This window comes from Aphelocoma coerulescens, chromosome 2 (assembly GCF_041296385.1).
Source record: "Aphelocoma coerulescens isolate FSJ_1873_10779 chromosome 2, UR_Acoe_1.0, whole genome shotgun sequence".
Classification (NCBI taxonomy): Eukaryota; Metazoa; Chordata; class Aves; order Passeriformes; family Corvidae; genus Aphelocoma; species Aphelocoma coerulescens.
In genome coordinates, this window is record NC_091015.1 from 101,578,213 (window position 1) to 101,593,455 (window position 15,243).

Genomic DNA, 15,243 nt, shown 5'->3' on the forward strand with positions numbered 1-15,243 from the left:
CTTTGGTAACAGAATTCTCTTCTGAGGACAGCAACTGTGTCATGTGCAGGGAAAATTAAACTACACATCATCACCAATTCCTTATAACAGACCATGCCACCAGAGAACAGCTACATGACAGAGTGTGAAAGGAAGAAAAAACAAAGCAACCCCCCCCCCAATAAATTCTGTTCAGGTATGCAGGACAATAGACTTCCAAATTATTCCACAGACCAGGATACTCACTCCTTTGCCTACTTGGAAGCCAACTCTATAGAAATTAGGTGTATCATATGCTTCCTTACACCTGTTTGAAAATATTTTAAAACCACTGACTTTTTTTTACCTTCAGACTCAGGCATTATAATCCTGCTTATGCTGAATATAGCCAATTACAGTGTTGATTTTTAATTAACCCAGCACATTGCAATCTCTTTAAAAAACGGTGACATTTTCAATATTTAAAGGATAAACCTAACTACAATGCTGCATTGCAGGTTTTGGCTGAATTAACCTGACACGCAGTTATCATGGTGGACAGTATTTTAAGTAACATATAAAGGCCATTGTTAGAATGTGACCATAAAACCAAACAGAAGTAACTAAGTGATCATATCTATCAGAGAAAAATCTTAAATCACCCACAACACAAAAGTTTAAGAGCTGGACACACCAGTGCTGTACTACACAAACCCAATTACACTTCTTGGACTAAGAATACAGCTTGAATGTGAACCAAGATGAATTTAAGAATAAAACTAAAATGTCCCTTCCTAACAAGTGTGAGCACAGCAAAAGAGTAACATCTGATTTCCATGAAGAGTGAAGGACTTTTCCCACATTTTCTCTGTCAAAGCAATAAAAACCCAATTACTTGCTGTAGCAAATCATTCAACGTTTTCAATGTAAAGAGTTTAGTATTTTCATCCAACTTGCTTATCAGTTTTGATTTCTTTCCCTTATCTTTGTTCAAAACATTCACTTCCTCTGCTGATCAAGACCAGCTCACAAATGCCAAGATACTACCAGCTAAGGAGCAATTAAAATGTTATCGGCAATAAGAAACTACAATTAACTTGGTAGAATGAAACCTCACTTTACCTAAAGTTACACTGGTCAAAGTTCTATATTATATTAACAGATACAAAGTTCTAAATATAAACTGGCTAACATTTAACTGATCTAAATATGAAATGGTTAATAAGGCTTCTTGTCATACTCCTGAAGCAAAACAGACTGGTTATCTTGAGGTCGGCTGTCAAGACCAAGACACTGAAAATCCATTTGGTGAAGTATCCCTTAAACACACACATCAAATATATCCCTGTATCCTAAAACTAACAGTATTACTTAAGAACAGTGTTTAAACAAGAATAACTTGACCTACTACTGACATTTACTGCTGCACACATCATACATATATAGATGCACACACTGCACACTTATGTGGCACACTTTTTTCTAGTTCATAGCTCCTCCATGTGTCAAGAAAGAGTAATGAAATACTGACACTTCAGACAACAGTGACCTACCTGTAAGCCTGGAGTAAAAATATCTTGTAGATGTTAATGAGAACTGTTCTAAGGCTGTTGATCTAGAACAGAACAGAAATAGAGCTATGAGAATATTTTAGTGTTGTAATAGGATTTGTTGAACATCTAAACAAAAAATATTTTACGCTAAACTTTAAAGATTTCTTTAATGCAACTAAGTTAATGTTGTGAAGGATCACTTCTGGAAGACTCCACATTTTATTTGATGTCAACATTTCCAGATTACGTGGATCTCCTCTCAAAATAAACTTTTTTATGTTAGAACTCAATGCAGCTTTAATGTTCTTCATCACTAATCACAATATTGCCAAACATCCATTTTCAGATTCCCACCTGTAAATCAAGAAATAAACTATGACATTTCAGTTTGAGGACTGCACTCAGTTTGTATTTCATGTTTTTCCCAGCTGTTCTACTTGAGTTGAAGGAAAGACTTGATCTGATAGAGGTACAGGTATAACTAGAAAAAAAAAAGTAAAAAAACATAGTTAAACTCCATGAGCTAATAGACTAAATTAAATTCTGTAAAGTAAGCCTCATTTAACCTCCCATGTTACAGACATTTCCTGCTAATCAATGAGCCAGCAGCTAAAAGATGACCACAATTACATTCAGTTGAAGGAGACTAGGCCCTGTGGCATTAAGGGTATTAGCTAAGGGCTAATAATTTTTCAGGGCTGAAAAATTCACCCTGCTAAAAAAAGCCAAATCAATAACCTTAAAAACAAACTAAATGTATTTCTTAATCACATGGTCTAGCCAGAACATTATTACTCCAGTGACAATCATCTTATCTATGATCCATTCAATGAAGGCTTAGGCTTGAAGCCACCTTAGTTTCTGGAACAACACTGATTTTCCACCTACTTAAGTCAAGCTTATGAAAAGCAAAGCCTTGTAACAAACACTGTGGTGGACTTGGCAGTGCTGGGTTAATGGTTTGACTCGATTTTAAAGGTCTTTTCCAACATAAAAAATTCTATATTTTTTGATTCTGATTAGCATCTCCCAGACCAGGAGCTTATCAACATAAACTGTTTCTTTTAAGAAGTCAGCAAATAAATCTCTTTGGCTGTTGACTTTGATCCTTTGCTATGGGAAACCATGTCACAAAAATTCCTTTCCTAAAATGACCAAACTTTTCTGTTTAGGAAGACTACTGAAGAACTTTACCATATTATTGGTGGAAAACCTCCTCCTAATAAACACTTACTTAAGGGCTGTTTATACTAAAAATGGTCAATAATGCAGGAAATATTATCCTTGAGTTTAAACAGTTTTCTTTTCAATCTTTAGCAAATGTCTAATGCCATCTCTAGTAGTCCATGTAAAGGGTCTACAGAACTTTTCAGTAGGATACTTTATCCTGTCCTGAGTTCTATGCCACTTCAGACTGTTTTGTGTAAGTGGTCAAGGTTGCTACTTTAAAGAGAAGTTCTCTTCCCCACACATTCTTTCCCATCTGAAGTGTACCAGAGGGAACACCTCTGATGTTGAAAGGATTGCTAGTCACTCTAGTCTATACCAAATGAATCCCCATCTTTTTGGCAGTTAATTCAACTACACCACTCCCAAGACACCCTTGTGCTTCTCCTACTATGTACGAGATATTGTAACGCTGACACTGGAGTACACAGCTCTATTTACCTGGAGTAATCGCAGTAAACCTCAAGTGTTTTTACATCTAATAACAAACCACACCACGGGATCAAACGACAATCTGGCAGCTGTTTAAATTTGGAACATCCTGGGATATCATCAACAGGAAAATTCACCACTGTCTTATTTGGGTTTATTAAAAGGCCGTACTCAGGAATACCTGTTGCTAGAGTCCTAAAACAGATATAAACAGTTAGGCTAAGCCCCCCCCCCAGCAAAGCAGACAAAAACTGGTGCCATGCTGCAAGACAAGACCTTGAACACAAGAGCAGAAATCAAAGAATAAAAGGAAGCACAGAACAACTCTTTAGGTTAAGGAACACAGCTAGAAATGAAGAAATTGAAGACACAAGAGGTAAATAAACACATAAAATAAAAAAACTTGAGGATAATGGAGAAAAAATTTTACAGATTAATGCAAATTAAGCACATCAGCCATGCAACACTTGAGAGAAGCTGTATAAACCACACTCACAGAAACCTCTGAGATCAAAATCACTGGAAAAAGACAGATGACAAGTTATTGTTTTTGGAAGTTAATAAAACCAAGGAGAATCCATATAACAGGAACCTCATTTATCTGATGAAAAGTTTTGAATTTTGAGAGAAACATTTTCCCTAAGAATGTTTTCACTGCCAGAATGCCTGCTGATTACCTGCTACATATTGGATCAGCTGTGTCATGGACAAGCAGCAGTTTGTCTTACTTGGCAATGTACTTATGTTCAGGCTTCATCCTTTTAAAGAAAGGAAGAGGTAGGCTCTTCTTCTTGGAGAGTCATAGTCATAATGCTGGTCCTCAAAACTAATTTACTGAGTCCCCTGGTTCTAACAGTACATTAGGAAAAGCTGTTACTACTCCATTTGTGGCAGAGAGTTCATCAGATCTGTAAATAGTTCCGGAAATCTCTCACAGAAAAGGCTACTTCTCTACAGAAAATCAGCACAGCTGGTGCAGAAGTTGATATAGAACAAAGATGCAGACAACTTCAAAGGGCAAGAAGGACAGTATCTGCACTGCTACTCAAGTGACATCGTGTTGAAAAGATATTACAGAGATTAATAGCTTGAGGCACTCACTGTTAGTTTGATTTATCGTTTCCAGAACTGTAAACCCACAGATCCCTAGAAATTTCTTTCTGTTCTGACAAGGAAATGAGGACAAATGAAATCTTCAAAATACACTATCCCCTACTTCACACAATTTATACTTCAAACTGTACTTAATTGATTGCTACATCGCATTTCAGGCTCACAACAGAGCTGCATCTTTCTGACTAACTGAAAAGCATGATGCAACTGACTACACTGCAGATGCTAAGCTTTTCTTCAAGACCTTCCTTTGGATCCTTTAAATTTACTTTGGCATCAGCAGAGCTCCCCTAGGACTGACTGTACACTCCTATCCATGGTAAAGAGCCTCTTCTAGGATTCAATTTTTAAAGAAAAGGTAGTTCTGAAGCACAGTAAGGAATTACTGTTTTAAAACTTCGGTGTGAACTGCATACTACCATGCTATTGGGATCTTCAGATACTCATCATGGAATGTTAGTGACCCGAAAATTCTTAGCAATATTGGATCAGACAAAAGCTGCATTCTTTCCCAGGGAACAGAAAGCAGCAGCATGAGTGCCCAATAAAAACATTTTGAGAATGTAAAGAAGACATCTTAAAAATTTGAGGGAAAATGGTTTTAGAAGACAACTGTCAGCTGCTTTGGTTAGCCCGCAACACTAATTTTTGCTTGAGGCTCCACCAAAGTTAGTAGGTAGGTCCCTAACTTAAACTTAAGCAGGAATCGTCCACCATGTGAACTGCAACAGATCTTTAACTGACTATCAAGAATGTAGCTTTAGGATTCTTCCCAAGCACAGGCTACTACCAAGGGCTCCAAAACAGCCCTTGATTGTTAACTCATAAAACAAATACACCTATGTGCATAAAGATGAAAAAGAGTTACGTAAAAGGTAATAATGCTTACTACTTTGAAGACTATATCTCTAATAGCCTACCTTAGAAAAGTTCTTGCCTTCATTAAATGTGGTGTAAGCAGCAAAAAATCATCAATGAGACGTATTAGGACTCTGTAATGAAAGAAGAAACCAACATTAGAGATTTTAATATGTAATCCTTTCAAAGTTTTTCATACACTTCAGAGCAACAGTGGGCCTATTTTAATTCACAAGTGGTAGAGGCCGATATGAACTCCAAATTGAGTCATGAAGAAATTCTCAGTTCTGCTTCTTTCCTAAACACAAATGAAAAAATTATATAAAATAAAAAAGCAATGAGACTGGCTAGATGAAACACATAGGAATTTACAACAGACAAACTATTCCACAGTGGCTTCCCTGGTGTAGTGGTTTGGTCTAAAATACTCATTACTGTTTATCTTCTGTGAGATAAGAATTAGGAGAAACGCAAAGCAAGCACCAAACTTGAAAGAATATAAAGAAGTTTATTAACAGACCTAAAAGAAGGAAAAAAACCCACAAATTATACCACCTTCAAAACTCTCCTCCTCCCCCCACCTTCCTCCCTTCTCCCACTGACAATGTAAAAAGACAACCCTTAAGATGTTCAGTCTGTTTACCACTTCCATAATAACCTTGTTTAGTCCATTTAGAAAGAGAAGTCTCTTCTTGCTTGTGCTATGAAAACAGTATCACACCGAGACAGCCACCCACTTCCAAATATTGTTCAGTCCATTTAGGAAGAGGAGTCTCTCTGCTCGCATGTGAGTCCCTTCCCCCGACTTGCAGCTTTTCCCGCAACTGCTTTCGAGGGTCCACTCCTGAAGTTTTTGGGGTACAATTTTAAGGTTGAGCCGTTCAGAAAAAAAAAAAAAAAAAAGAGGCCCTTCTCCTTCCCTGGGAGCAAAGGGTCTTCCTCATCTTCATCTTCAAGACTATCTCTGGGAGCATCTCTAGGAACTGAGGTTTTCTCCTCTCCCGTTTGGAGCAAAAGTCCTCATCTGGTCCATCTCTCCCTGTCCAAACTTCTCATGAAATTACAGCTGCATCAGCATCTGCCCATCTCAGCACAGGTGCTTTTGCTTACGAGTTGAACACTCCACCCCCCATATCTTCATGAAATTACAACGGGATACTCTGATATATCATAGCTTCACAACAGACTTTCAGCTTTAAGCATCTCCTCTCTCTCTTCCCTCAGGTTTTCAGCTCTTCACAGCAATAAAAGGGTTAATCTCACCTCGGCCTTACAGCTGGAATGTGGCTTATCGCAGTTGGTCACTGACCTCTGCCAGACAGAGGTGCCGCTTTGCTGAATCTCGGCCGCAGTGGAGGGGGGGGGTTCCAAGCCGCTCTGGCCGCCCACGGCAAGGCAGTGGGGGGGGTTCCAAGGCTGGAACAGGCCCATGGCTCCAGGCTGGCTGTGGCCCGGCCCGGCCCGGCCTGGCCCAAGCAGGGCCTGGCCGGGCCTGCTGGCCCCTGCACGGGGCCTGCAGCCACCTGTGCCAGCGCCGGAAACGAGAGAGAGCTTGGGGGGGAGTTTGTCTATTCTTAAGTGTGGATCACAGAGGCGGTCACAACTTTAAGTGGCTTAAAGAATTGTCCATATTCAAACTGGCCAGCTGATAGGTTCTATCAGGTCCCAGAGGAAGCTGTAAGCACCCTTTAGCAAGGGCATCCCTTCCGGGACTATGCTTGCTAACCTATGACACCTGGATACAGGGGTTTATACTTTCCCAAGGGAGAATTTGCAGCATCTTTCTCTACAAGACAAGGAAAAGAGGTGCCAGACCAGGTATACAAGTAGATTCTTGGTGGGCTCCAAACTCCATCTTCATTTACCACATATTAACTTGTTTATGAAACCATATATAGCTTGAATGTAAAATGGAATACCATCTACCCCTGTAAAGGCTGGAATTTTCTTTTCCAACAGAATTCAGACCCCAAGCATGCCCAGGTTTTTATGGTAAATCCTGCCTAGCAGATCACAGAGAAGTAGCTCTGGAGATGATGATGTACAGTCTCATCTTCAAAGCAAGAGTACTACCATCACTATGACCAGATCAGCTGCATCTTGGCCCAGCCAAGTCAATAACCACCTTATTCTTCTGACTTAAAAGGACAAATTAAATTATCAAGATCATTCAACAGACACCTAAGAACATTCTAAAATCTGCTCTACATAAAGACAGCTGCTACACTGAAGAGTGCGTTCTTCTGAACCAGTTTCATAATTTCAGTTTTGTGAACAACACCCATTGAAAGCAACAGATAGCTCACATCACCAGAGCATCCACCTCTCTGGAGTATTGCCACCCAGTTGTTTTTTCTTGCTTTGGAAAGAATTCACAGCAATGAAGGGAGATGTCTTAACACAAACAAATTTCAGGGTCCAGCTCATGACTAAATAGCCTAATCCAGGATTCAGTTGGGGATTTGTTCGTACAAAGGTAAAAGGAAGTTCAAAATTTTTACAGCTAACAAAGAGACAAAGGTTTTATCAGGCTAGCTTTCTGTCAAGCTCCTAAGGAGCAAGCACATGCTGGGCAGAAAGACTGAGAAGATTTACCAAAAGTCACACAGGGCTTCAAACAGGAACCAAAATTCCTCATAAAAAATCTGCTATAAAGATGTGACCTTGATAAAATGTTAAGATTTACCGATGGTGGATTGGAAAGCCTTCAGGCAGAAGCCTGGAGGATCAGGAAGTCTGTAACAAACATCTCATCTTGTCTGAGGTGAAAAGACCACAGATGATGCGGGAAAGAGCAAGGCAAAACCATAAACTTCTCAGAAGTACAAGAGCAGCTTGTCAGACTCTTTACAGCATCCCTAAATACAGGGATCTAAGAATAAATCTCCCACTAAAGATACAGGAAAGCTTCTCAGCATTTTCTTCCCGATCTTTTAACAGGGAAATTCTCCCAAAAAACCACCACAGTTTCACTGAAGCTGCAGAGATGTTTGTGTGCACCACACTCCTAATGAAGTTGGAAATCCTTGAAATTCAAAATTAAACATCACAGAAAATGACTAACACATATACTATACATTATGAATTACGGTAACAGAGCGCAAAACAAAGCATCCCTACCCATCCTGCTGTATTCCACTGAGCAGTTTGTTTTCCATGTCTCCATAGAATAAGCTGCAAAGTAGGGTTGACAAAATGGAGCCCTGTGGAATTCCACAGCACTGTAAGTAGTACCTAGCAAAGAGTAAAAGAAAACAAAAAATCAAAACATGCAACAAGAGCACAACAGCTGTTAAATTTCCGTTTTTTCCCAAGTGTAACAGAAGTTTCAATAAGAAATATGCTATATGTTTGCCAGTTAGCCTTACTTAAATTTGCTTCTTCTTTCTTCTAAGAATCTACATAGAGATCCAGAAGTTTTAACTTTAACAGTGAAAAAAAACCCCATTAATACACATATTCCTTTTGTATTAACAAACTCCAGGAGACAACTGATATTAGATGAACGAAATTTTATAACTGACTGCAAACCCCAAGGCCTCCTTCTGCTGCAGACACATCATTTAAGTTTTTTAATGCTTTATGTTACATCTTACGGTGACAGCTTCAAGAGAAGTGTTCTTGTACACTAAAAAAATAGGAGAATTTTCTATGCTGGCAGAAACCAAATTGGTATGGCTTGAAAAACCCAAGGGAATGATTTTCACAACACTTCTTTAAAGCAGTGAGATACTACAACGTCCATTTCACCACTATTACGTGAATGACTTGGTGAAGCTGAAGAGAATTAATTTAGACCACATACTACTTTTGAGCACTGATTGTACTTTTAGTTTGAGTCACCTGAAAATTTTCCTTGCAGTAATTTTATTTTCTTACAGACTTTTGATAAACGTCAAATGGTATTACAAGATTTATTATAGGTCCCCAGCTCAACAATCAGCATTTTTCTCAAAACATCACATTAGCATTGACTAATTGTGATTTTTTCTTTGAGAAAGAGTCTATTTATTTACTAAACTTACACGGGTTTTTTCTGACAAATGAGAACAAGCTACTTAAAAGGGCTAAGTTCATTTCAGAACAAACAGCATTTTTCAGTCAAGTTGTGACAGAATTTAAATGTATGAAGCTGGTTTTGTCAGTGTGCTTTCTTGGAAACCATTAAAATTCCATGAAACATACTCACGTCGGTTAGTCATTATTAAAGTATGCTACAAGAGCATTCTTATAATCCTGCCAAAGGGAGCATAAGAACCAATACTAGAAAAAACTATAAACACACTCCTATGTGACTCCTTGAAAGCTTTTCTCACTCTCCCTCAGTCCTGTGAGATTCTAAAACAAGTTTTTTTAAAAAAAGGTATTTTTTCCAGAGCAAGAAGCTATTAATTCTAATATACATCACTCTGAATTTACAAATAAAGATCAGGTAAGTACTTCCTTTTTTAGACATGGTACACATTTGCCACCTAGAGGCAAAATACAAATACCAAGTCAGTATCTCTACCAACACAAGAAGAAACCTGTATTACCACCTTCTGTAACATCTGATTCTTAATTTTGGAGTTGCCAATAATTTTAATTCCTATTGCTACTGCCTTTTATTTTTATTGCAACTTGCCAAATAGCAAAACCATGCAGAAAAGGTTTAATTTTGCACTACAGAGAAATGACTAACAAGGCTTTTGCATGATTACTTGGATGTTACCCTTGCTTTTGCTCACACTATGGATCCCACCATTTTAAAGTACTTTCCTCTTGAATTACACTTGCAGTTTTAAATGAAGGTTATTTATTATGGAATAATAAATTATGAAGGTTATTCCATACTCTATGGAATAATGCATTGTGTATAGTTAACATCATCCAGGTAGGAAAGAGACATTTTATTCAATATTCAATATAAATTTGTTTCTAAACTCATCATGCTTTTTTGGAACTTAAACTGATACACAAACTTCAAATTAACATGAAATAGAAATCTTTAAAAGACAGCTACCAAAAGTCCATAGAGTCAATTAAAGGTATCCTCTTAACAGAAAACAAACAAACCAAACACTCTATACAAAGAATGACCAATTTCTTTCTTACCTGTTCCCAATCTCCAGGATGCTGTTATGTATCATTTCAAGGAAAAAATTAAACAGGCTGGAACTTGTCTCATTGAAAGTTAAGCTCTAAAAATGTGACAAAACAAAGATTTGAAATGAAAAATACACTACAACTTTGAAGACACACAGAAATATTTAAAAAGTGGACTGTAGCAGCCCAAACCCCGAAGTAAGTGAAAAGATAAATCCTAAACCAAAAAAGTGAACACACATACTGTAAAGCTGCTCACATCCAACAAGTTAATTTTTTGTTGGATGTTGGGTTTTTTTTGTTTTGTGTTAGGAGAAATCAAATATAACATCTAAACACACTTTTTTAAAGTGCTGGCAAAATATATTGGATTATTACAATGTATAAGACCCCTGCTCTTTTGGCCATTTCCTATCCTGTAGGACAATTTCTGTACGTCACGGTCTTTACAGTTCCCCAAGTTGAGATACACTTACTTGCCCATTCTGCTGCAAAACACACACTTTGCCAGGTATTACCAACACCTCCATGCATGACTGTACACCCAATATTTATGGAACATTTTGTTAAAAACTGTTTGATAAAAAAATCCATTTACAACAATTTAAATAACTTTAACAATGACTTCATTCAAATTAAAATAAAATTACTTATTACTTGCATAGATTAGACAGCAGACAAATGCACCCAACTTTTGATAGAGCCATGCAAGACCATGATTGCTTGCATTGAAAAGGTAACGTGATGTACCTGTGGTACAGACACCCAGCCTGACACAACACTTTTCTCAAAATACTCTATTCTTTGAAAATAATAACACGCAAATTGTTTTCAAATGTAAAATAGTTTTAAATAGAAGGCTGTTGTTCATGCAATATCTAGCATAGTTTTCTAAATCAGTTCAAAAAAATGTGCAAAATGTACTTATACATGAGACGTCCAGCTAGTTTCCATTTTCATCCAGGTACTCATTAGACTTTCTTGTTTTTGTAGGATACTGGAATTGTACACCAGGCACACCACACATTCTACTCCTATGTCCACAGATACACAAGATCATTTTACTTGTATGTGCAAAATCACCTTTTGTCAACCCTGTCATTTTCCACTGCCAGGTTTAGAAAAGAAAAATTTAAAGAGGAATTATTAGCCTGAAAGAACATACCTGTCTGCTCATTTGATGCTCAGGAGATGCTGTAGGTTGTTATTATGGAACACCATGATTCCATAATAGAAAAAGACTGAGCATATCAGCTACATCTATACCTTTGTCATGCTCCTTGCACAGAAGGAAGTCTTGAGAACAAACACTTGAATCACAAGAATTAAAACAGAAGGATGCCGCCTTCTTGCAACAAAGCATCAGTCAGAGTAAATTTAAAATACATGTAATTTTTTTATTTTAATTCAAATTTTAATTCACTGAAAGCAAGAAATCTCTTTAAACAAAAACTTTAAGAGTTGATCTTGTTTGTGTTGCACTTAACTCCCCTAAAGAAGAGTTCATTCTCATCAACCTTCACAGGTAATTAAAATAAGTCAAGATGCCACATCCTTAGCTACTTAGCGTATAATACATTTTGCTCATCCTTACTTCTGTAGGTTTTGGAGATAGCAAGTGCTGAAGCCCTTCTTTAATAGACAGTTAATTTCTCATTTGAGAACTGTTGCGAGAAACAATGAAATTAGAAAAGGGAAAGAAAACACTGGTTAAAACACGAGTTTGAGACAATAATGCGAATCTGGGACAAGTCTTGGACTTTTTGCCAGATGTCCTGCCTGGTGCACTCCTCCCACTGAACACTGACAGCCTGTTACAAACACCAAAGAAGAGTTGACAGAAGTCTTTCTAGAGAAGGTGCTGGGTAACTAGACAAGAGATAATGTAAACACGTAACATGTACAAACCAATAAAAATCCCAATCTTCCTCTAATTCTTTCTTTTTCAGTTGAAAAGAAGCCTCACAAAACTTACCTGTTCAACTACTATCGCATTTTGCAATGAGGCATTCTCCTGAAGCTGGGACACAAACTGCTTCATGTCTGGCATAAAGTCCTTGAAAGTAGAAACCTGTGTAATTGTTTAAATTGTAAAGAAATAAATGATGAAAGCAGTGGAAAATTCAGTAACTGACTTCTTTTATTCAGTGGAGATCAAAGGACTAGCCTTATTCTGTTATTTTAATCCAACAATTCATCTACTGTTAAAATGAAATGTCTCGCTCACAAATCTCTATTTCCATGACACATTTACTCACTAATTGTGAGTAAAAACTTTAAAAGGTGTGGGCGAAAAAGAAACTTTTCTACCTCTGGAAAATATCTAACAGTAGTAAAAAAAGGGTTTATTAAGTACTTAACCAATTCAAATTGTGACTAAAGAAAGCTAAAAAGGAAGACTTTTCCTTGGACCAAAATATGTTTATAGCAGCGAACAGAAGAAATCAGGAAGCCATACATGTCTCCTATAGAGCCTCTTGGCTTTTCCACTTGGGGTAATCATAATCACAGCATAGCGCCGTATGCAGTACACAGTTCTCTTTTCAGGCTTCAGGACCCGCGAAATCACTTCCACAAGTTTCTTGTGAGGAATGGTATCATAAGCCTTGGACACATCAGCCTGAAATAGAAGAAATATCTTCCACTACATATTCAGCAATATTGTTGTAAACATTGTGGTAGTATAAAAAAAGTACTGCTGTGGTACATAAGCAAGGCTGAAGGATAGATCACATGGGAGTAAAATTATTGCATCACTTAGGCCAAATTTGTGACAAAATAAAAACTTGCCACTTACCTGAAAAATCTTCCCCCACTCATCCAGTATTCCCTTAGAAGGGATATGCAAATCATCAGTTTTAGCACAATTCTTAACAGAAGATTATACCATATGCAACCCTAAATCTAACACTGAACCCTCAATCATTTAAGTTAATAGCTGATATTTTTATGTAAATATTATAAGAAACTTTCCTCACCACATGGCCATGGAAAGGACATCTTAGACTTTTGGAAAGCTGCAAACCTACATATTTTACCTTTCCCAAGCCTCATATTGGAAACCTACCTCTGCTTTTACTTGTCATAGTCAAAACTGAAAACTTCCTGTAGAAACAACAATCTTAGGGTTATTTTACACAAATTATGTCAATGACATGACCCTTTGGCTTGAAAGATAACAAGACAAAATTACGAAAGTTATTTCAGGGCAGGATGACAAGCGACATATGAGAGATGAGAAGGGAGCCCCCCTATAATATACATAAATCTGTGTAATTTACATATTTCTGTATACATTGCCCCAGTTCAAAGCTATGAACTGAAATCAAACACAAAATGTTGTCTGCTAGACAGAACTGACGAAAGTGTGAAGAACAAACTCCTTCAAACAGTGGGTTACAACAAGCACTGATTTTTTCAAAGTGGGAGAAGAAACTTATTGGAAAGACACCAGCTACAAGTCATGTGTTCATTTTCAACAGAAACTAATGACACTGAGATAGAAAAGACCAATTTTTTAAGAGACAGTGACTTTATTCAAATGCACATAGGATGTTTTTTCTGGTTTTCATATGGCTCAAAAGCCTACCTGAGCTTGTATCTTTCTCCCACTTTGATACCCAGCTAAATGTAACTGCAAAAAATTCAGCGCATGTATAGAAGTGAGAGCTCCCACATGACAAAAAAGTGGACAGAAAAACACCCAAGTAAAGGAAGCTCTACTGCAGGAACACCCATCCACAAAAAGCAATCAACCACCCCTATCAAAAAACTAACCAGAGTCTGTTAGGTATGCACAAAATTTTATTTAGAAAAAGAAATAATTATGCAGTCAGGTCACAGCTAATACAGCTACAAAAGTATCTGCACAAGCTGGTTTTGAAAAGCTAGTTTAAATATCTAATTAAAAATACATACCTTTACACAGTAGAAAGGAGGAATTTCACCACCAGATTCGAGAACCTTTGTAACAAACTGCTTCCATGTCTTGTAGATATCATCTTTCCCAAACACTGAAGAGCCTATAAAACTGGTGTTTATAGTCCGTTCATAATTTAACACACTAAACAGATTTTTCAGTTGAGTGTTGTAATGATTCATCTAAAGAGACCAAAGAGAATCACCTTAAATTATGTTGAAACACATTAAATTCTGTGCAATGCAAAGATAACAAATTTACATGAAGTTTGAGATTAAATTTAAGTATCTACTATATTATTTTGTTCAACTGAAGCTTTCAGAAAGCCTGAATATCACTGCAGTAACTACTTCAAAGTGACAAAACAGTCTCAGAGATTTTTATTTTGGTACAGTTACATCATATGGAAAATGCTTTTGTTCCTATACTTGACTCTTGGAAATCAAGGTGTAATAGTTACAGTGATAAACAGATAAATGCCAGAAAATAAAACCACCATTGATCTACAAAAAACTTCTTAAATATCATTCATTCTCTCTGCTGGAGATAATGACAGCAACAAGAATAGCAAACAGAAGGTGTGCTCTGAGACTTTATGCTAACTCCAGCTGCACCATCAGCTGGGCCTCTGGAGGTACTTTATCCAAGTAACTGAGCTAAGATTTAACTCAGCTGTGGGGATAGTCAAGCACATCAGAGCAGCACTGAAGTCGTGCAGGTTGATTAGCTCTGTAAACACCATAATATGGAATATTACATGCTTTTAGCTGATGCTCTTTTCACTGGTCTGCAATCACCTAGTCTGAACAGTAAGTGCTATGAAGCTGTTGACACCTCACCCACCTGGGGAACATTCAATCTTGTGAATGAGACCCAGCCTTAAGGAAAAGCAATTTATGCAGCCATGCAAGATGGTGAAACTGGGCTGCCACTATGTCTTCCAGTTAACTGCCCTGTTAAATAGATTATTCTGTGCACTGAGTGTTCTGTCTCTGTTCCCATACTGCAATTACTCTCAGCTCCCTTCCTGTCTCTCTACCATGCTTGCTCCAGCTTCCTTGCCCTTCCTTAGGCCCTCTTCTGTAATGCACCCAGCTC

General features: G+C 37.5%; 1 protein-coding gene across 3 annotated transcripts in view; it reads right to left on the reverse strand.

Annotated features, from left to right (window-relative positions):
- Positions 1-15,243, reverse strand: part of TERT (telomerase reverse transcriptase) — a 36,039-nt gene that overhangs the window by 9,481 nt on the left and 11,315 nt on the right. For 2 of the 3 annotated variants that reach the window (XM_069004200.1, XM_069004201.1), the window contains exons 5-13: positions 14,145-14,327; positions 12,685-12,846; positions 12,202-12,297; positions 10,236-10,321; positions 8,262-8,375; positions 5,204-5,275; positions 3,180-3,365; positions 1,866-1,992; positions 1,512-1,573 (exon numbers count right to left, since the gene is read on the reverse strand). In XM_069004200.1, the coding sequence (XP_068860301.1) occupies positions 1,512-1,573; positions 1,866-1,992; positions 3,180-3,365; positions 5,204-5,275; positions 8,262-8,375; positions 10,236-10,321; positions 12,202-12,297; positions 12,685-12,846; positions 14,145-14,327 (1,088 nt within the window). The remainder of the gene's footprint in view (positions 1-1,511; positions 1,574-1,865; positions 1,993-3,179; positions 3,366-5,203; positions 5,276-8,261; positions 8,376-10,235; positions 10,322-12,201; positions 12,298-12,684; positions 12,847-14,144; positions 14,328-15,243) is intronic. The other variant, XM_069004202.1, reaches the window with a different exon arrangement.